The 21,371-nt window shown below is 54.5% G+C and overlaps 1 protein-coding gene across 2 annotated transcripts in view; it reads left to right on the top strand.

Annotated features, from left to right (window-relative positions):
• MRC2 (mannose receptor C type 2) overlaps positions 1–21,371 on the top strand; it is a 91,211-nt gene that overhangs the window by 44,648 nt on the left and 25,192 nt on the right. For both annotated transcript variants that reach the window (XM_039516951.1, XM_039516950.1), the window contains exons 7-12: positions 3–191; positions 2,233–2,387; positions 3,357–3,464; positions 15,731–15,846; positions 18,392–18,540; positions 19,295–19,512. In XM_039516951.1, coding sequence (XP_039372885.1) covers positions 3–191; positions 2,233–2,387; positions 3,357–3,464; positions 15,731–15,846; positions 18,392–18,540; positions 19,295–19,512 — 935 coding nt within the window. The remainder of the gene's footprint in view (positions 1–2; positions 192–2,232; positions 2,388–3,356; positions 3,465–15,730; positions 15,847–18,391; positions 18,541–19,294; positions 19,513–21,371) is intronic.

Raw genomic sequence — 21,371 nt, forward strand, 5'->3', positions numbered from 1 at the left:
AGACTCCTGGTCGGAGGTGAAGGTTGATTGTGAGCCTACCTGGCAGCCCTTCCAGTCCAGCTGCTACCGGCTGGTTGGCGAGAAGAAGAGCTGGCAAGATGCGAAGAAGACCTGCTTGCGCGGTGGTGGGGACCTGGTGAGCATCCACACGCTCTCCGAGCTGGAGTTTGTCACCAAACAGATCAAGCAAGGTAGGGTTAAAGCAGGTCTGCACTCTCTCCCCCTGGGGACACGCTAGGGACCCGGGTCAGAGCTGTGGATTGGCTCTTTTGGAATGTGCATGGCGGGGGGAGCCCATATCTTCACTGGCACGGTACCTACAGGTGCATGGTTCTGTGCTGCACATACATGTTCATATTGACCTTTACATGTTTGCATCCACGTGGGATATCTACCAAAGGTACTTCTAGAGCCCCTATGACTAGCTCAGCCCCTCACGCTCTAATGCATTCACCCCAGTGAGGCAGGGCAGAGCTAATCTCCCCATTGTACAGATGGAGAACTGAGGCCCACAGAGGCTAAGTGACTTCTCCAAGGTCACACAGGGAGGCCATGGCCGGAGCAGGGATTTAAACCTGCATTTGTTGAGTGCTGTAACTACTGGACAGTCTTTCCTCTCTGTAATATACCTTGCACCAGGAGTGGTCCCAGTGAGGCTACTAGTGGAGGAAGGTACTATTCGGAGTGAGTAGAGGTATCATGATCTGGTCCATACTAGGCTCTGTTCCCAGCTCTAATGCTGGCTCGTTGTGTGGCTGTGGATAAGTCCCTCCCACCACCTCAGTTTTCTCATCTGTGAAATGGGGTTGGGGATACTTCTCTGACTCTGGGATTATGAAGGTAGTTAATTCAGTCTGTGAATGGGGTTGAGATCTGTAGATGGAAGATGCTATAGAAAGTATCGTCCCCTGACGTCTTATGAATCTATCAGAGACCGTACAAGAAGCACTTAACATGTATTAAGTGCATCATTTATCTGCTGGGGCAATGACTGACATTTCATACATTAATCTCAATAAGGAATAAAAAGGAATGGCCCCATTCTCTTTGAGTCAGTACTGACCCAATGCGCCAGGGGGAAGGTGGCGGGCACTGTGCTTCTGGCGATGGCATTGTTTCCATGAGATGTGAAACTGAGGCCCTGGACCACTAGTGGTTATTGAAGATCTCCTGGCACTCTTTTAAGAATAGGGATTGCCCTGACTGATTCCAAATTGGGTACCTGCTTAGGGAAAGCTTCCCCCAACAGTTTCAGTTAGATACAGTTTTAGTCTACACATCTTTGTCCTAAATTTGCTCTGTAATAATGCTCCTGTGCGCTGTTAAATAGCCGCCACGTTCCATCCAAGAGGTGGCTGCTTTTCATGGAGTGCAGTGATACTATAACCTACCTCGGAGAAGCATTTGTAAAGCACTTCCAGACCGTTCCCCACAAGAACAGACATGCCGAGTATTTATTCATTAGTAGCCAAGGCAAGGCATGTCCTTTTGAAAGTACTCTTCTTGTCGAGTACAAACTGAGTCCTATGTTCCCAACCCAGGTCAATGGATCTACTCTAAGGATGAGTTTAATGCAGAGTTTTGAATCACCATTGGCATGTCAGAATGTCCTGTTGCAGCCAAGTAACGCAGGCAATGTCTACCCTGCAAATAAAGGTGTGATTGCTGCACAGGCAGGCATACTGGTGTTAGCTTTAATCTAGCTGGCATGGGTTACAATAGCAGAGGAGACTTGGAAGTACGCACAAAGGGGCCAACATGAAGGTTGTATGGGCAACCTTAATTCTGGCATGGCCTAACTTTTGAGTGTTTGACTTCGCTAATGTTCTTTTAATGAGTTTGTCTTGCATGTAATATTGTTATCGTTGGCTTGGATTTTCAAAGGAGCCTAAAAGAACTTCGGATCTGGAAACTGGGCACTTAACTCCCTTGGATGTCTCAGAAATTCTGACCATTCTTATTTATCTGTAACCCCCAAGAATCCCAGTTGAGGATCAGAGCCCCATGGCGCTAGAAGCTGGACAAACAGCTAACAAGGAAGCCAGTCCCTGTCCCAGGCGGCTCACAGCCAGCGTGGCTTGTAACTTGTGAGAAGCTCATCTCATCCGTGAATGCTCAAAGAGGGCAGACTTTTCTCTTCGTGCCGAAGTGCTACTGTGCGTCAGTAGGGTGAGGTTCGCCCCAGACACCAGAGCTGGACTCTGACCTGTTCTTCCCCTTTCTGCTTGGCAGACGTTGAGGAGCTCTGGATTGGCCTGAACGACCTCAAGCTGCAGATGAATTTTGAGTGGTCGGATGGGACGCCGGTGAGGTTCACGTACTGGCACCCCTTTGAGCCCAACAACTTCCGAGACAGCCTGGAGGACTGTGTGACCATCTGGGGACCGGTGAGGACTGATCGCGGAGGAGGAGCGGGACAGGATGTGGGACCTTTCCTACCCAATTCGCAGGGGTGGAATGGAGTAATTGGAGCTTGGCAGAATTCAATCTATACATATTTTAAATCTCAACAGAGCTCGATGTTTATTTTTAAGTATTTTTACAGCTGCGGGAAATTACTTGGGGGTCAGACAATAATTATTTAATGACTGTAGATGTTGAGATTCAAAAAGTTAATTTGTGTTTTGATGGTTACAAAGCTTGTCAACCTCGCATGTCAGAGTGTACATTGTAAATGTCCTTACATCAATCCCTAGTTTGTTTCCAAGCAGCGTTTTTCTTACTTTGCCTATCTGTAAATTTCAGTTACTAATTGATAGAAATAGTTTTTGGTTGGTTTGTGTGCACTTGGTGAAATCAGCATTTACTGACGTTTACTGATCAAAATCTAATCCCGCCGAGCCTAGATAGATGGGTATGAGCTCTGTGCTGACAGCCCCGGAGACTGGAGCTCTCTCTGTCCATCGTAAGGGTGTGGCACAGACAGCAGCGTCCCCTAAACCTGACCGTGAGGGTGGTCTCCGTGACCGACCCATTCCTTGCCTCCTCCTGCAGAGGCTGCTGACAAGGGGGCCGTTTCCGGTGGTGATTGTAATGCGTGGGCAGCTGACCCACTGAGAACCGGACCGAGTGCCACCAAACTCCTATCACACGGACCACCCAACAGCCACTGCCCTCCTAAGCTGGATTTGAACCAGCCAGAGGTTCTCTGCAAGATCAGACCCTGTACTGGGGACAGATAAAGGGAAGGGGGGATCCACAATGATGGGGTGATGTGGAGCAGCATGGGATGGAAGCACAGGGTCGGTGGGACTTACCCAAGCTTGCCACTGAAAATATCCCATCTCTGGTCCTTTGAGAGCTGCATTTGCTGGGAGCCACCCTTTGCCTGACCTGTGTTTTGCCATCCTCTCCAGGAAGGGAGGTGGAACGACAGCCCGTGTAACCAGACGCTGCCCTCCATCTGTAAGAAGCCCGGCCGGGTGAGCCAGCGGGGAGAGGAGGAGGACCACAGCTGCAGGAAGGTGAGTGGGCCTCTGCCAGCCCAAGCTCCACTGACCATGGCTGACGCCTGAGTCCCCCAGCATCGTCTCCTCCTCTCCCCCCACGAATATTCCTCCCTAGGGGGGTGCACCCCCACGGTTTGAAAATCGCTGCTTTAGTGCGATTTATTTCCACTTTTAGAGACTACGTTACTGTAACAGGCGCGTGAGATTTACCCGCAGTGACTCTGTAGACAGGATGTAACTTCAATGCGTGGCGCCCCAGGCAACTGCCCTGTTTGCTACCCGCTCACGCTGGCTCTGGCTGGGGGAGGTGTTGCTGCCAGAGGAAGGAATCCCATGTGGTACTTGAATCACCAAGCCAAGGAGCTGTTGCTTGCTTCAGGCAGGCAGGCTCAGATCGGAGCAGGCACCCTGCTTGCCCGTGTCATCCCAGAGGACCCCTGGGCTCGGGCTGTGGGGGCGTATTTGAGCCGTCCTTTGCCAATGGCGATGCGCCCATACTTTGGAGGGACGGTGTCTCCATTTCTTATGACCAGGGAGGGACTTAAGAAACCCAAATGGGCCAGTGAAACACTGGGTCTCTCCCTTCGACCCCCGTGACTTTGGGATGCAAAAGCTAAACCCCTTGGACAAAGCTTCCTTCCTAGTTATCCCGCAGCGCAGCAGTGGGATGACTAGGATCTGTAGGCACAGCAGTGGGGCCATGGCGTCTCGGCTTGTTGCCCATGAGCCCTCCAGAGCCAGCAGCTCGCCTCAGCGGCTGAAGGGGCAGCCCCATGGCAGACTTCACCAGCGAGGTGTGTGCAGCTGCAAGCTGCCTCCTGAGCTCTTTTAGCTCAGCCGCTGGTGCGGGGCTCAGCTTTGCATGGAGCTTTGCTGTAGACAGCTTGACTTCCCGTCTGACTGCAGGGGAGGGATGTCGGAGAGCTGTAACCCTGACTTGTCTCGGATGGGTCCAGCCCCAGGGACTGTCACCTGGCTGGCGGGTGGGACCAAGCACCGGAATTACAGGAGGGGGCTTTGAAGGAGGAGGTTAAAGCTGAGCAAGGAGGAGTGAAGAATTGAAGAAACCCCCGCCCCCGCCCTTCCCCCCTCCGCGCTCCTAGATCCCGGGATAGCGTGCTGAAGGCCTGTGGGGAGGTGGCTCCTGACAGCTGTGTGCTGTCCAGCTGCATAGTGTCCAGACGTGCATCCGCCCTTGCATCAGGCCAGCTGTGCAATGCCGAGATGCGTCTCCAGTCCAGCTGCGTGCTGGCCCGGGTCTGGTGGGACGCGGCCGTGCTGCTGATGTCTGCTGCGGAGGAGGCTAGTGGGGCTGCTTGCTGGCAGTCTTACCAGGGGGGAGGTGGAGCTCTGAAATACCAGGCCCATTGCCCCCACCGAGTGGGATGAGGTGACATGACTAGATCCTGGATAGGGAGGAGAAGAGTGGCTCCTACGAAAGACTGAGCACCCTCCGCTCCCATCCACGAGCAGGGACCAGCAGGTTTGAGTCCAGCTGGATAAATCCCAGCTTCCATCTGTTCCCTGGTAGTGTGGTTAACGCAAGGCTGCACCCCCCTGTTATTTTAGGGTGTGTGGGCCATAGGCAGGCTTCGATTAGCCCTGTCAAAGCAAGTGACCGGCAAACCAATTGCAGTTAGACGTGCGCCCTCGCCCTCGTCCTGAAGTTGGTCTGCGTTTCAAACAAAATGATTGGTCGTCCCCTCCCCAACCCTGGCTCCATTCACAGAAAGGCTGTTCCTCTGCTGAGGCATCTTGCCCAGCTTGGCAGCCCCAAGAGGATCGGAAAGCCAGGAGGACTGGGTTTCAAGCTAGGAAAACGCAGCTACGCTGGGCAACTGGAAGGTGCCTTCATACGCTGCGAAGGAGCCCCGATGGCATAAATAGACCTGGATGTGTCAAAAGGAGAGGTGAAAAGAGGTGTCCCATCCCCGCCTCGTGATGGGATGGAGAGCAGGGGAGGAGGGACAGCGCACGTGGGACCAGCCGCAAAAGGAATGGAATGAGGTTCGAGTGGTTACGGCTACTCCGGAGCTCAGGGGATTGGGGGCACCATTAATGGGGGTGCTGTCCAAAGTGAGCCCACCCTTCTGGGAAGAAACTGCACTGCCTGCTTCCTTGGCGCCCTCCTGCAGCATTCACCGCCCCGCCCTGGCGGAGGCCTGATTTTCAGACAGGCTCTCGGCTCCTGATTCTGCACCAAAATCGGTGGCCGGGTTTTCAGAACAGAAGCACCTCGCTCCGCTCAGATGGCTCACGCGGGCTCCGTGCGTCGGGTGCACGCTTGGAAATCTGGCCGCTGCATTTGTCCCAGGACATTGTACCACCATTGCCCCTATGAGGTGGCAGTGTTGCCTAGTGGATAGTGCACTGGTCTGGACTTTGGGAGACCAGGGGTCTGTTCCTGGCTCTGCCATTGACCTGCTGGGTGACTTTGGGCGTGCCTCAGTTTTTCCACCTGTAATATGGGGATAATGTTATTGACCTCCTTTATAAAGGGCAGTGAGATCTACAGGTGAAAAGTGCTAGATAAGAGATAGGTATAATTACATCTCCCACTCTCTCTTTTGGCACTAAGGCTGCTAACAGTAACTTGGGTCTCTGTACCAGCTGGCTGTGGCCATCCACCAGATCCCGTAGCATTTCCGCTAGCTTCCACTCATCCAGTTCCAGGCCCTTTTAAGGGTTAACGTTTGTAAATGGGTGTAAATCCTCATTTGTTAAGGGTTTGCAGGATGAACGGGGCTTGACTCAGGCTGGCATGAGAGCTGTCCCGTTCCAGTCCTGGTGCATGGCGTTGATGGGGTCATGCCATGCAGACATTTGCTCCTGCTACAGTATGGGACGTGACCACATCACACCCAGCCTCTCCTGCATGGAGGACTAACGAGCTGCCCTGATCCCTCTGTTGAAGCAGCGGAAGCTCCATCACTGGAGACGTTTTAGCACTGAGTTGTACAGAGCTCTTGAAACGGATGCAGGGAACGCTCCTGCGCTGGCCAGGGAGGTGGCTCAGATGAGGCCTGGTAGGGCTGTGAGTTCCATGCTTCCTGATCAGCTGGCTAGCTGGCACGGAAAGATGCACCAGCGCTATTCGAGCCTGACTTCAGAGCAGCCCCTCCAGCTGGAGCATTGCCTGGACTCTGAGCCCTGCGGGGGGGAGTGGGCTCAGGATGGCTCGACAGGCCAGAATCTGGTAATGACATCTGCAGGTTCGGGCTCCTTCCTGCTTGCGCATAATCGTGTTTGAACCATGTGCTCCGAGGCTGCTGCAGCTTGGGGGGGGGTGGGGGAGGGTTGCAAATGGGCTGATGAAACCGTCGCTTAATATAAAAAATCCTGCCCGGAGGATTAAAAGCAGTTGCCAGGGCAGCATTTGTTCTAGAGCAATTAGCCGCCTCGGGCCTTGTTCACGCTGCTGCAGCAGCTGCCTCCCCTGTGTCTTTCCGGTCGCTCCCCTTTCTTCCCTCCATCCCACGCGCCTTGGCAGGCCATGCGGCAGAGCGGGAACTCCCAGAGCCTGCCAGACATCAGGAGTGACACACTAATCCCTCCAGCATGGACAGCGGGGAGGAGCTGGCCCCTTGATTCACTGAGGTCCTGGTGGGATTAGGGAGGCAGCAGATGAGGAGCAACCCTCCCTGGAGTTGAGGCTTTGGCAAGTCAGGCTGCTGGCTTGCAAGCGGACAGAAGGGGTGTGGTGCATGGGGGGAGGGGAATTGCATTGCAACGCTGCCAGATTCCTTCAGCCAGAATTGGAAACTGAAGCGTCTTAGCCATGGGGTCATTTTGCCTGTGGCCGGCAGGTCCCTCGTGCTGCAGGGTGGCGCTGCAGGGAGCCCGTGCTGCTCACAGACCAAGCAGAGCGGCCCAGGGTGGGGGCCGGAGGTGAGCTGCCCGGCACTGAAGGGGTCGTGCCAAGGTTGAATTTTTTTTCCAGACCCCTTGTTTTGTCCATGCGTCCTCACCCTGTTACTGGGGTGCTGCCGCCTGACGCAGGGTCCCCGACCTGATCTCTCTCGGTTTTGTGTTCTGGTCTCTTTGCACAAGGGCCTACCCTGAGTGACTTTCCCTCTGAGAACCCGTTGTCCCCACAGGGGACCTCGACGCTGCCCTGCACTCCAGAGAAGCTTCCTCCTGCCTGCCCTCTTTGTCAGTGCTTGTGTTTGAGACACAAGGTCTCCCTGGGCTCTGTTCCTGGCTCTGCCGTGGCCATGCTGTGTAGCCGTGGCTAAGTTACTCTCTGCCTCAGTTTCTCCATCTTGTAAAATGAGGACGGTTCTCCCCTGATGCCCGTGAAGGCTGTGAAGCTCCTTCCATTACTGTTTGTAAGGTGCTTTGCCGTACTTGGGCAGAAGAGGCTAGAGTGGGTCACAGGTGGTGGTTCGTGAGTTTCACCCAAGTCTTGAAAACCCCCAGATGATAAGCCTTATGCAAATGACATTAAGGCACTGGTGATCTGAAATCGTTGTAGTATCCTTCATCCTAAAGGAACCCAAACCACATTTCTCTGGGGATCTCGTCTCCCACCCCTGACTGCAGACGCCTCTAAGGTGGGTCTCATCAGCTGTTTTAACATCTCACAGTAATGCTACACAACAGCTTAGGAGAGGAAGTGACGAAGATCCAGCCTCCAGGTAAACTGGCAAAGGAGAATATCATTATCTAGGTTGGTGAGAACGCCAGTTTTAATAGCCCTTCCTTACGGGGGGTGAAAAGTGCCATTTGATCTTCAGTGACCAGCCGTACTCAGGACCTCGGTTTTACAGCTAATCTGAAAAAAGGTGCCCCTGAGGGCAGGGTCCCTTGGTGCCAGACTGGAGCATTGGGTTCAGCCCTGACTCAGAGAACGCCATGTAGTGGATCACCCCGACCAGTTCTTGTAATACCGGGGAGATTTCCCATCACAGCTCAGCCGACCTAAGCATGCCTAGCGATGAGATCAGCAGAGTTACAACCCGCCTCTGGTTGCAAACCATCATGCTGTCCCTGAATTGCCAAGGGATAAAACTGCCAGAAAATTAAATGAGATCCTGAGACTGCAGATTATAATGAAGAAAAATCCATTCCCTTCCTCCCGCACCCCCCAGCTCTTTGTCATCTGCAATAAGGAAATCAATGTCCTGCTGATAATTGGCCTGCTACCCTGTACCTCTCTGTAACCACGTTCCAGCCTGAGCTATGAAATCTGTTTCACACACACTCACTCCGCCATGCACACACGCTGCCCACAGCGAGGGAAGCAGGAGCGTCTTGCTGTGCTTGGTTGCTGTCCGGGTACTTAAAGCCAGCGCTGCACAGCCTGACTCGGAGGACAAAAGCACAGCCGGTTACCAGAGAAATACCAAATGGGAGCTCACCATGAGTGAAGGCTGCTTGTGAGTAACTCGGAGGCCAGCTGAATTCATGCCCAGCTGGCAGGTCTCTGGGGGATCCAGCCAGTGAATTCCACTCGTTCCCTCCATAAGAGTCTGTTAATTCACCTCGTGAAGCATCCCGCGCTCTGGCAGAGCTGAGTGCGAGGGGCAGCCTTCTCTGGATGTGGCAGGTATAGGCAGAATGGGGGGGGGCATGGGAGGGCGTTGCCCCCTCAAGCCTCAGGCAGGCAACCTGAGTGTGCACTGTAAGGGGTTCTCCCAGAGGCAGGGAGTCAGAATTTTGTTTATAAACAGAGTCATTAACTGGGGATTAAGATAAGAAAGGGCTGATAGGAGGTTCCCTAAAGTTAAATGATCTGTTCCGAGCTTGGTGAGCTGCGAAAAGTGAGTAGCCTAAATAACAGAAATTGTAGATTTTTTTTTTCTATAGTTGTTTCAATCGTTGGATTGAAGAGGTGGTAAGGAAGTTACTAATACCTTTCTTTGAGAAGAGAACTGATCTTTTAGACAAAGGAAATGCCGTAGATCGAATCTACCTGGATGCCAGTAAGGCATTTGATGCAGTTCCACATGGGAAATTATTAGCTAAATTTGAGAAGATGGGGATGAATATATGAGAACTGAAAGATGGATAAGGAACTGGTTAAAGGGGAGATGACAACAGGTCATACTGAAAGGTGAACTGTCAGGCTGGAGGGAAGTTACTAGTGGAGTTCCTCAGGGATTGGTCTTGGGACCAACCTTCTTTAACATTTTTATTACTGACCTTGGCACAAAAAGTGGGAGTGTACTCATAACATTTGCAGATGATACAAAATTGGGAGGTATTACCAATACCAAGGAAGACCAGAAGACCATACAAGATGTGGATGACCTCGTAAGCTGGAGTAATAGAAATGGGAATGATATTTAATAGTGCTAAGTGCAAGGTCATGCATTTAGGGACTAACAACAAGAATTTTTACTATAAGATGGGGATTTATCAGTTGTAAGTGACAGAGGAGGAGAAAGAATTGGGGGTATTGGTTGGTCACAGGATGACTATGAGCCACCGATGTGATGCAGCTGTGAAAAAGGCTAACGCAGTCCTAGGATGTATCAGGTAAGGGGTTTCCAGTAGAGACAGGGAAGTATTAGCACTATTATACAAGACACTGGTGAGACCTCGTCTGGAGTATTATGTGCAATTCTGGTCTCCCATGTTTAAGAAAGATCAATTAAAACTGGAACAGGTGCAGAAAAGGGCTACTAGGATGATCTGAGGAATGGAAAACCTACCTTCTGAGAAGAGACTGAGAAGAGCTTGGCTTGTTTACTCCAACCAATAGAAGGCCATGGGGAGATCTGATTACTCTGTATAAATACATCAGAGGGATAAATACCAGGGAGAGTGAGGAGTTATTTAAGTCAACCATCAGTGTGGACCCCAGAACAAATACATATAAACTGGCCATCAACAAATTTAGGCTTGAAATTAGGTGAAGGTTTCTAACCATCAGAAGAGTGACGTTCTGGAGCAGCCTTCCAAGGCTAACTGGCTTCAAGACTGAGCTTGATAAGTTTATGGAGGGGATGGTGTGACGGGACTGCCTACAATGGCATGTGGCCCATCAGCAACTGCCCGTAGCAAAAAATCCCCAACAGCTGGAGACTGGGCACTAGATGGGGAGGGCTCTGAGTTACTACAGAGAATTCTCTCCCAGGTGTCTGCCTGGTGGATCTTACCCACATGCTCAGGTCTATCTGATCATGATATTTGGGGTCAGGAAATAATTCTTCCCTGGGTCAGATTGGCAGTGACCATGTGGGTTTTTCACCTTCTGCACCATGGAGCAGAATAGACATTACAATTTTAGACCTAACCCAGTGTCCCTTACGTGACTCGCCACAAGATGTCCAAATGTGTTAGTATTAGAGCCGAATGGGTCTAAAGTTTGTTTATTTTTTTCTTGACATAGGAATTAGATACAATGCTCCTGTTGGATATTTCTAAATTATCATCTGCAAAAACACTAGACTTTTCAGTTGCCTAAGTAGCCCCTGGAACCATGGTTAAAATTGCCCCCCGCCCCCAAATCTGAAACGGCACCCCTGTGGGCAGGCACGGGATTTGTCCACCCCCACCCACGCGTGGCCACACTCTCAAATATAGAAGTCAAACGACGCCTGTGGTGGCAGGGAGCAGGGAGGCGGAAGGAGGAGGGAAGAAAGGCTCTGGGATTTCAGTAGAAGTGTCTGAGCGGCTGTTTTGCCAGCAGTGTGGTGTGGAGGGGGATTTGCCCACAAGTATCGCCTCAGGGGCATTGAGGACACTGCAGACTTCGTCCACTTACTCCGGGCCCCCTAGTACTCCCCATGTGTCTGCCCTCGCAGCCCCCCCACTGCTGTCCTTACAGCCCCTCCCTCCTCCAGTGTCCCCCATACTTCTGCCCTGACGGCTTCCTCTAGCGCTGCTCTCACAGCCCCCCCACCCCATGCCCTTCTGCGGGGCCTGGCCCGCGAGTGCACTTCCCTGGCAGTCGTGCACTGTGAGCAGGACCCGTATCTCTGTCCCCGTGTCACAGAGACAGAAAGCACTGGCTTGCTCAGGGGGTGACAGAGCTGACGGTGGAACCCAGGCGTCCTGCCCCCTCAGCCCAATACGCCCACCCCAGAACCCTCCTTCCTTCTCCCAAATTCCTTCTAAACCAGATCCAGACACTCACGTCTCCCGAGCCAGCAGCTACGCAATGCGGGAGGCCGCCCCCCTCTCCTCCCCAGCCTGTCCCGCCCCAACTCCTTGGGGTTGGTCTGTAGAACCAGCCCGTTGACTTCTGCAGGGCAGCCAGCAGCCCCGCTGCTTTGTGCTATAAAGAAAACGTGCTGTTTTTCACAAGTGGAAACACCATCTGCTCAAGGTATCGGACACGTTTCTCCCAGGCCTCCCTGCCAGGTTAGCCAACGAGCTGCTCCATACCCGCCCCCCCGCCTCCCGCTGATTGATTGGTGTAAAATCCACAAGCAAGTGAGGTACTTGGGCACCATAGGAGCTGGGTGATGGGCAGCGGAGAGAGGTATTGGGGGCTGGGTTAGACGGGGACGGGGCAGGGGAGAAGGGGACTTGGGTCGTGGGTTCTGGGAGGGAGGATGGAAGCACACGGAAAGAGGGGGACTGGATGGAAGCACTAGGGGATGGAGAATGGTGCTGGAGGGGGAGGCCAGGAGCAGTGGGACAGGGTGAGCAGGCCGGAGGGTCCCAGCTGATCAGCCCAGCTGAGAAGGGTGCACAAAAGTGCAGGGTAGGACCACCAGGGAGGGAGCTCAGAGCAGCTGGGCTGCAGGCAGGTGGTGTTCCCAGCTCCCTCACCTGCAGCCCACCCTGCCATGCCGGTGCTGGGCTCCTCCAGTGCCCGTCACTCCTGAGCTGCAGCACCCCGGCTTAGCCCCCAGTGCTGGGTCTCCTCTGGATGCTGCCGTGAAGAATTCTCATTGCTCCCAGCTGGGGCCTCTTCCGAGAAGAGCCTGCCCGTCAGTTTTGTAATGCAGACAGATGTGGACGAGGGATTGGCCTGGGGCTGCCAAGCTCCTGCTCAGCAATAATTTAACCCAGGTCTCCATGGGTGAGAGAGGCTGGTGTATTAACCTGCTGTGTCCCAGAGCCCTTTGAGAGCCAGTGTCGGAGGAGTGCAGCTTGCACTTCCCCTGGCGTGTCCCCAGGGCTGGGGGAAGGTTCTGAGGGTGACCCATGTGCCACTCCAAAGGGTGCCGTTCTCCCTCCCTCCAGCTTTCGTTTAAATGCTGTTTCTCTTGATGTTGGGGAGGGGCAGGGAACTGCCCCCATCTCCCCCTTCTGTCTTGCTGATTTCCATGCAGGCGGATCTGGAAGGTGGTAATAGTTTGTAACCCACAACTATAGGCCAGCCTGGGGTTAGACGCCACCGAGAAGATGCGAGTTCAACTCCTGGTGTCAGAGCCAGAGTCTCCCGTTGCTTACACCAGGGGAAAGCAGCGGTAACTCCATGACAACAGGGCTCAGTGAGAGGCGGGTGCAGGAGCCCACAGCAAGCAGTGCTCCCTGGTGGGGATTGGGAGCCAGGATTCCTGGGTTCTGTTTGTACTCCTGCCTCCCCTGGGCTTCAGTTACCCCACTGGTGAGCTGAGGCTGACGATCCCGACCCACCTTTGCCGGGAGGCTCTCAGCTGAAAGGCACTAACGTCACTGCGGCTCTGCTCCTTACAAACAAAATCAGCTGAGCTGCAGTGAAACGATAATGAACACCGGTGGTGTTGGCTCAGAAGCCTGCACGAGGAGGCACCAGCCCCCCTCTCTGTGTGACTCCAGCGCTCCCAGCTGCTCTTCCTTCTTTCTGTCTCGTCTCTCGATTGTGGGCTCTCCTGGGGCAGGGATCACACTCTTCCCGTTTGCCAGCCAGGGACCCCCAGCGCGCTCTAGGGTCCTCGAGAAATAATCGCCATGTTTCTTGGCGATCAGGGCTTCATTCTGTAGCTTGAGCCGCTGCCTTCTGAGAGTTTCCCTCACCTCCCGGTCCTTCTTTGCATGTTGTCTCTTCGGTCTGTGGCTGTCTGGGGCAGGAGCTCCTCTGCCATAGGTGCCGACTCCATGGGTGCTCCGGGGCTCAAGCACCCAACAGCCACAGCTTTTCGGCGGGGACGCCGATCAGCTGGCTGGCGGGAGGCGCTCAGAGTAGGCAGCGGGTGGGTGGGGAAGAGGTTGAGACAGGGTGGGGCCTCAGGGAAGGGTTGGAGTGAGGTTGAGGCCTTGGGGAGGAGCAGGGTGGAGCACCCACCTGGAAAAATAAAATATGGCGCCTGTGCCCTGTGCATACCTCAGGGAAAGGCACCTGTCATGCCGCTGTGGAACTAGAATCGTCTGCATAATTGCCTGGATAATTATCTGGTTGCTGTGGGGGACTTTCTGCCCCAGGTTTTGCCTCTGCATCAGGCTGTGGCTGGAAGTCCACCAAGAACAGAGAGGTGGGCTTTGCATGAGGCCACTACCCCTGGCGCATGCTGCATTCCAGCGGGAGCAAGCTCAGAACGGGCAGTACTTGATGCAAAGGTTTCCAAGCACTTTCAGGCAAGTGCTCTGAGTAAAGCAATCACAGAATCATAGAATCTCAGGGTTGGAAGAAACCTCAGGAGGTCATCTAGTCCAACCCCCTGCTCAAAGCAGGACCAACCCCAACTAAACCAGCCCAGCCCAGCCAATGGGAGCCAGGAACTTGGGAGTTCACATCCTGGACCAGACGCTAATGCCCTCGGTGAGCCTTGGGAAGGGCCCTCCCTCTTGGTCGTTGTCTAGGTTTCCCCATCTGCAAAATGTGGATGATTCTTGCCTATCTTGCAGGGCGGTTGTGGAGCTAGGTACGGATAAGGGGACATGCCCTCCAGCCTGTTGACATCCCTCCTTGGCATATTGGCCGTAGCTGCGCTTCTGGTTGGGAGGATTCCTTAGCTGGGTTTGCCTAGCACTTTCGTAATGCACAAAGCTAGTGCACGACTCTGTCTCCTGCCCGGCGCCCGGCTCTTTGCTGCCACCTACGGGGGGCTGTCGCGGCCGGGCCGGCGGCGCTGTTGTTGGTGGGAGGTGGGTTGTGGCGGGGTGCGTAGCTAGCGAAGGCCGAGACAATGGGCTTTTGCGCCCTGGACTGGAGTGCTGGGACTCAGGGTGGCTATAGGGAGGGGGATGCAGGCCCCACGGCGTGGATGAACAGCTCAGCCTGACATGACCACACAGGATTTGTTAGCGTCCCTAGGGCGCGGGAAGGTGGCAGTGTGGCCCAGGCCTGAGCAAGGCCCCTCCTTCCTACTCCCCCACCCTGGCCTCAGGCTGGGCAAGGAAAACCCTCCCGGCTCTTTCTTTTGTTCGGAGTGTTTCCTTTCACTCTTCCTCCTTTTCTCTGCAGCGATCAAGCCTCCTTCCTCCCACCCCATGCAGCTGTGGCTGCCGGTGCCTTTGCCAAGCGTTTCTGGAGCTCTCTGCACAGTCCCTCCTGCCCGTCTGCTCTGGCAGAGAATAGACCCTATTGTGTCCCCAACTCCAGAGAGGCTCCAGCATCAGCAAACCAGGGCTATTAAAGCGGACTGCGGTGGGACTTGGCTTTCCCACATAAGGAGGGGATTGTATTCCCCTCCCTGAACCTCCACTCGGGGGTGGGATGTTGGCAACGCAGATTTTTCTGTTACTTTGAAGCTGCCTCTATGTTTTTTCTGCAGCCCTGTCCTCTCAGGCTGCAATCTTGTTAGATCTCACCAGATAAACAGGGTCAAGCCGGGTTAGCCTGTGGATGGGAGACCTCCCAAGAAAAACCCAGGGTGTTTCAGGAAGTGATGGTGGTGAGTCAGGTCATGGCGCTCTTCCCTCTGAAGCCACGCTGAGCCCAGTGCCCCAGGAGTTGCAGGGGACTCTTTGCCGCTGGGTTTTGGATGAGACTCAGCACTGTTGTCCTAAGTAATTCTAGTTCGTTTGCATAGGGATTGCCAGACTGGATGAAACCCAGCGTCTATCGTAGGCCTGTCTCTAAATGTGGCCAGCATCAGCTGCTTTCAGAGGAGGATGCAAGGAACCCCCTAGTGGATTCTTGTTCAATAACGTGTCTGCGGCGGAAGCTCTTTCTGACCCTAGGCCATCAGTGGTTTCTTGTGGCCTGAAGCAAGAGGGTTTATATCCCCAGCAGATTGTTTTATCCTAGTTAGTGGAACTGCAGAGGTGGTTCTTATTCAGGTGCATGTCTGATCCCTTTTCTGAATCCTGCTAGGCTCCTGGCCTCAGTAACATCTTGTAACAGCGAGTTCCACTGGACAATTATGCATTGTGGGTAAAGGGCGTTTGGAAAGCACATCTGCTCAGATGGTACTAAAGTCTGCAAGATGTCTTACCATCATGGTCTTCTCTTTCCCCAGGGCTGGAAATGGCACAGCCCCTCCTGCTATTGGCTAGGAGAAGACCGTGTGACCTACAGTGATGCACGGAAGATGTGCATTGACTACGAGGCCACCCTCGTCACCATCACCAACAGGTGGGTGCGCTCTGGGGATTAGCTCTGCTGCCATGAGTGTTCGGCTTCCATTCCCTCCGGGACACGCCCATAACCCTAGTTGAGGTCGCTGGAGTCACATCCCCTACTCCCCAGCTTGGTGCTGAATACTTAGAATCATAGAATCTCAGGGTTGGAAGGGACCTCAGGAGGTCATCTAGTCCAACCCCCTGCTCAAAGCAGGACCAACCCCAACTAAATCATCCCAGCCAGGGCTTTGTCAAGCCTGACCTTAAAGACCTCTAAGGAAGGAGATTCCACCACCTCCCTAGGGAACCCATTCCAGTTCCTCACCACCCTACTAGTGAAAAAGTTTTTCCTAATGTCCAACCTAAACCTCCCCCTCTGCAACTTGAGACCATTACTCCTTGTTCTGTCATCTTCTACCACTGAGAACAGTCTAGATCTATCCTCCTTGGAACCCCCTTTCAGGTAGTTGAAAGCAGCTATCAAATCCCCCCTCATTCTTCTCTTCTGCAGGCTAAACAATCCCAGTTCCCTCAGCCTCTCCTCATAAGTCATGAGCTCCAGCCCCCTAATCATTTTTGTTGCCCTCCGCTGGACTCTCTCCAATTTATCCACATCCTTCTTGTAGTGTGGGGCCCAAAACTGGACACAGTACTCCAAATGAGGCCTCACCAGTGCTGAGTAGAGGGGAATGATAACATCCCTCGATCTGCTGGAAATGCCCCTACTTATACAACTCAAAATGCCATTAGCCTTCTTGGCACTAAGGGCACACTGATGACTCATATTCAGCTTTTCATCCACTGTAACCCCTAGGTCCTTTTCCGCAGAACTGCTGCCCAGCCATTTGGTCCCTAGTCTGTAGCAGTGCATGGGATTCTGCCGTCCCAAGTGCAGGACTCTGCACTTGTCCTTGTTGAACCTCATCATATTTCTTTTGGCCCAATCCTCTAATTTGTCTAGGTCCCTCTGTATCCTATCCCTACCCTCCAGCGTAATCTCTTCATTAGCAGAGATGGCCTGTGGTCTGAAGAAGGGATGGGGAGGGAGTACCCTGGTTTCTATTTCTAGCTCTGCCACTGAGTGGCTGGCTGCACAGTCTTGAAGCAAGTCACATCCCATTTTCCCTCATCTATGTAATGGGAATAACGGTACATACCACAGGATACTCCTGGGGGAATTCTGTGCTACTGTGTGTGTGCATAATTAACGAGCCCTGCAGATTTGTAATTTTTTTGCGCACAAAAAAAGGTTCTGCAGAAATGTCGCTGCAGTTCCGCCTTTTGCCCACGAGAGGGCGCTGTGGTGATAGAACAAAGCTGCAGCTCAGGGCCAGCCAGGGAAATAATTGGAGATATACCAATCTCCTAGAGCTGGAAGGGACCTTGAAAGGTCATTGAGTCCAGCCCCCTGCCTTCACTAGCGGGACCAATTTTTGCTCCAGATCCCTAAGTGGCCTCCTCAAGGATTGAACTCACAACCCTGGGTTTAGCAGGCCAAAGCTCAAACCACTGAGCTATCCAGCCAGGGAAGAGAGAGAGTTGCCTTCTTCTCAGAGTTTACCAGGCCAGGTCAGGAGACAGGGGCTATGAGGAGACAGACAGCAGGGGGTGCTATGGGGTGGTCAGACGGGCAGGGGCTGAATGGGAATGGAAGCACAGTGCCATAGGTGAGAGGGAGGCACAGAGACACCTGGGGACAGGGGAGTGGCTGAGTGGGGGCACAGAGACACATGGGGGCAGGGGGAGGGGAGACAAGGCAGTGGCTGAGTGGGGGCACAGGGGCAGATGAGACTGACTGAATGGGAGAGGCTAGGGGTCAGCTAGGGTCTGCATGGGGGAAGCTCCCTAACAATCTCTTCCCACCACCCCAAGAAACCTGTTCCGTACCTTTCCCACCCACACCCAACAACCCTCCAAGTTCACACCCAGGCTCCTTCCCAACAATTTACTTCCCTCTCCCTCAGCTTCTCGGTTACCCCTGACTCCCCAAAGCCTTTGCACTGCTTCTCGGGGTGGGCGGGGGGCAGGAAATACGTGTCTGTATTGTAGTTTAAATGAATTATTACTCTGAGTTCTGTATTAATAGGCCTAGTAAGGAATCTATTTGTCAAAAAAAACATTTCCTGAATTGTTTTTTGTTGTCTGTGTTGTTACAGACATACTTGCTGAGAGATATTTTGAAATAAATGACCAAAAATAATTGAAACTGGTGTGATTATATTGTGTTGTTTTGACAAATGAAATATGCAGAATTTTGCAGAATTTTAAAATATTGTGCGCAGAATTTTTAATTTGTTGGTGCAGAATTCCCCCGGGAGTAGCAGGCGGCAGAGTTAATTAGCAGGGGACAGAGCAGGAAGCACCTGAGACTGTACTCCTTGCGTGACAGCCGCTGGGGATTGAACTGGGGTTCCCAAATTCTAAAAGCCTGAGTCTCTACAGCTTGAGTCAAAGCACCAGGCCCTAGGGCTGAGGGCGGGAATAGGCCCGTGTCTCAGGACCAGAGCCACAGAGGAGGAAGATTAACCACAGGGCATCTCACTGCTCTCCCGTGTCAGGTTTGAGCAGGCGTACGTCAGCAGCCTCATCTATGGCTGGGACAGGGAGTATTTCTGGACGGCGCTGCAGGACATCAATGCGACGGGCGCTTTCCGCTGGCTGAGCGGCGACGAGGTCATGTACACCCACTGGAACCGCGACCAGCCCGGTAATGGCACAGGAGCCAGCTGGGGGGTGGGGTGGGGTGTTCGTTCCCTTCCCCAATTTCCCATCATTCTCCTCCCCAGCAAGACACATGGCAGCCTGTGTTCCCTGAGCATTGCCGTGGCAAGGAGTGCAGGGCCAGACGCCGATGGCCGGAGGAGCAGTGGCCAGCTAACGGCGGCAGCTCTTTCTACCTCCGCATCGTCCTGGATGTGAAGGGAGTAGACCCCAAGCAGGGAGGGGAGCCCATCTGGAGCCGCGCACGGGGCGGATAACAAAGAGCCGTGGGAGGGAACTGGACAAAGGAAAACGCCACCGCAGTCCAATCTCTTGGGCTGTGGGGCCAGCTCCCATGGCAGCCCCAGTACGGGAACCAGTCAGCAGGAGACACTGGGGCGCATCCTGTAAGGGATGCTCCTGCCTGCCCCTGGCAGCTCTGGTCCATTTCAACTTCCTATGGGCCCTGAGGGGGAGGGGATCAGTCCCACTCGTCCCCCATCCCCATTGCATAACTTCTCCATTCCCCACCCATTCTACCCTCTGGAGGGTGGCACCGCCAGCCTGGATGCCCCAGGGCAGCAGTGGGGTCTGTACTCATGCTGTCTACTTGGTGCCCACCCGGTGGTAGGGGGAAGGGCCAGTGAAGATATCCCCAGGCGGGGGCCTGTGACACCAGGGGTAGGTGGCCGGGTTCCACACTCCGCTATCTAGGCTCAAACTGTGTCCCCCTCTCTGTCCCCTTTCCACGAGCGTTCCAGGTTACAACAAAGGCGGCTGCGTCGCCCTGGCCACGGGGAGCTCCATGGGGCTATGGGAGGTGAAGAACTGCAGCACGTTCAAGGCCAAGTACATCTGCAGACAGAACCAGGGCACCCCAGTGAACCCCGAGTTACCAGCCCCGTACCCGACGCCCAGCCTCACCGGCTCGTGCCCCCAGGGATGGAGCTCGGACCCCAAGCTCCGACATTGCTACAAGGTAAGAAGCAGGGCCGGCTTTAGGCTGATTCCCCCAAATCGGGCCCTGCGCCGAAGAGGGCCCCGCACCCAGCCAGAGCGGCAAGTCCCGCGGCCCCGCTCCCCCAGCCAGAGCTCTGGCCCCAGCGCGGCAAGTCCCGCAGCCCCGCTCCCCCGGCCAGAGTGCAGCAATCCAAAGTGCCGCCGAAGACTTGCAGCGCCGCCCGGTGAGTACAAGCCCCACGAATCGGGCGCCGCACTAGCTAAAGCCGGCCCTGGTAAGAAGCCAGCGTGTCCCAGGGAAGACAGTAGGGTTCTCTGGGTTTGTCTACACTGTATACTAAATCCAGGCCCTGGTTCAGGTTCAAATCCAAGCCCCCCTTCCGTCCACATGGAAATCAGTCTGACTCCGGTTAGCAAGCACTCAGGATCCGGGTCCTAGGACACTGCTAGTGGGTGGGTTGGAGACCAAGCCCAGTCATTTTGCAATGTGGACGCAGCTCAGGCTGCAGATCCAAGTCAGAAACTCTGTGTAGTGCGGTGTGGACGCGTTAGCACGGCTGTGAGACCTGGGTCCAGCAAGTGTAAGCCCCGGTTTGCAGTTCAGTGTGGACGCTTAAGCACAGAGCTGGAAACACTGAAAGTCCGGGCCCCACAGACCCAGGCTTAGTGTGTGGTGTACACACACGTTCTGTGTCCTTGGGGTGGCTGCATCCCACCCCAAAGCTGCCAGCCTAGGATTGCCAACTTTCTAATTGCTGACAACCAGAAACCCCCCCCTCCTTTGCCCCTGCAGTGGCCTCTTGTCTCCCTCTTCCCCCGAGGCTCTGCCCCTGCTTGCTCCTTCCTTCTAGCTAGAGCCTCTCCGCCCTTCCCTTCCGTCATCCCACGGTAACGGGACTTCTGGTGTCCGGTCAGTACATCTGCCCAGACATTGCCAGGTCCCCTTTTCGACTGAACTGTTCAGTCAAAAACCGGACACCTGGCAACCCTACGCCAGCCGTGACTACAGAGGCCACTGCAGGGAAACCAGGCGACCTGCAGAGCCCTCACCGGTGCCCCTGCGAGGCTGCTGAGACAGCAGTGGTTGTAGAGAGCGAGGGAAGGGAGTGAGTGTGCACCCAGGGAAGCCAGACTGAGTCTGTCACACACACGCCCTCCCCAGGCAGGATGCCCTGGAGGCCCAGCAGCCTGGCAGAAGCTCCTGGAGGTTTGCATGGGCAGGGCAGACAATGTATCTCCTGCTGCTCGGCCCAGTTCCAAGGTGAGCATCCCTCCCCCGTGCGCCCCTCCAGCCCTCCTGGCTGGCTAGAGGGCGGGACAGAGTTGTGGGTCTGCTCTCCCCAAACGCCTGGGGAGCCAGTGCTGCTGGAGGTGCTGGACTCCCCCAGTCCGTGGGCATCCAGAGCCCAAACACCGGCAGTGTAGCTGGCTCCTGGGCAGGGAGTGATGGAGAAGGCGCCTTGGCCTTAGTGTGTGAGGAGCTGCACAGCAGCGAGGGGCTGGAGGCAGGGGGTAGTTCCGTCACTCTGGGTCTGTCTCTCTGCTGCTGGCGTTGTGGAGGATGGAAAGCAGGCTGCCTGTCCCAGCCAGTTGGTCATCCGCAGGACTGGATGCTGCAGGCCGGGAGGCAGAGGAGCTGGCCGAGTGGCTTTCCTAACTCTAGGTATTTGGGATGGCAGATAAGGCCCTGCTAGCGCTGGAGAGCCTCCACCCCTCTCCGCTGGAGCATTAAGCTTCTGTAACTTGCTAAATTCTGCTGCTCTTGGTACATGTTGCACAGGCCAGCCAGTGCTACGGGACAGGCCCTGTGCGTCACCAGGCTGCGAATGGCATTTGAGGCTCTTTAAAACACAGTGTGGAGCCCCCCCGGGGAGCTGG

Source organism: Mauremys reevesii, linkage group 27 (assembly GCF_016161935.1).
Source record: "Mauremys reevesii isolate NIE-2019 linkage group 27, ASM1616193v1, whole genome shotgun sequence".
Lineage (NCBI taxonomy): Eukaryota > Metazoa > Chordata > Testudines > Geoemydidae > Mauremys > Mauremys reevesii.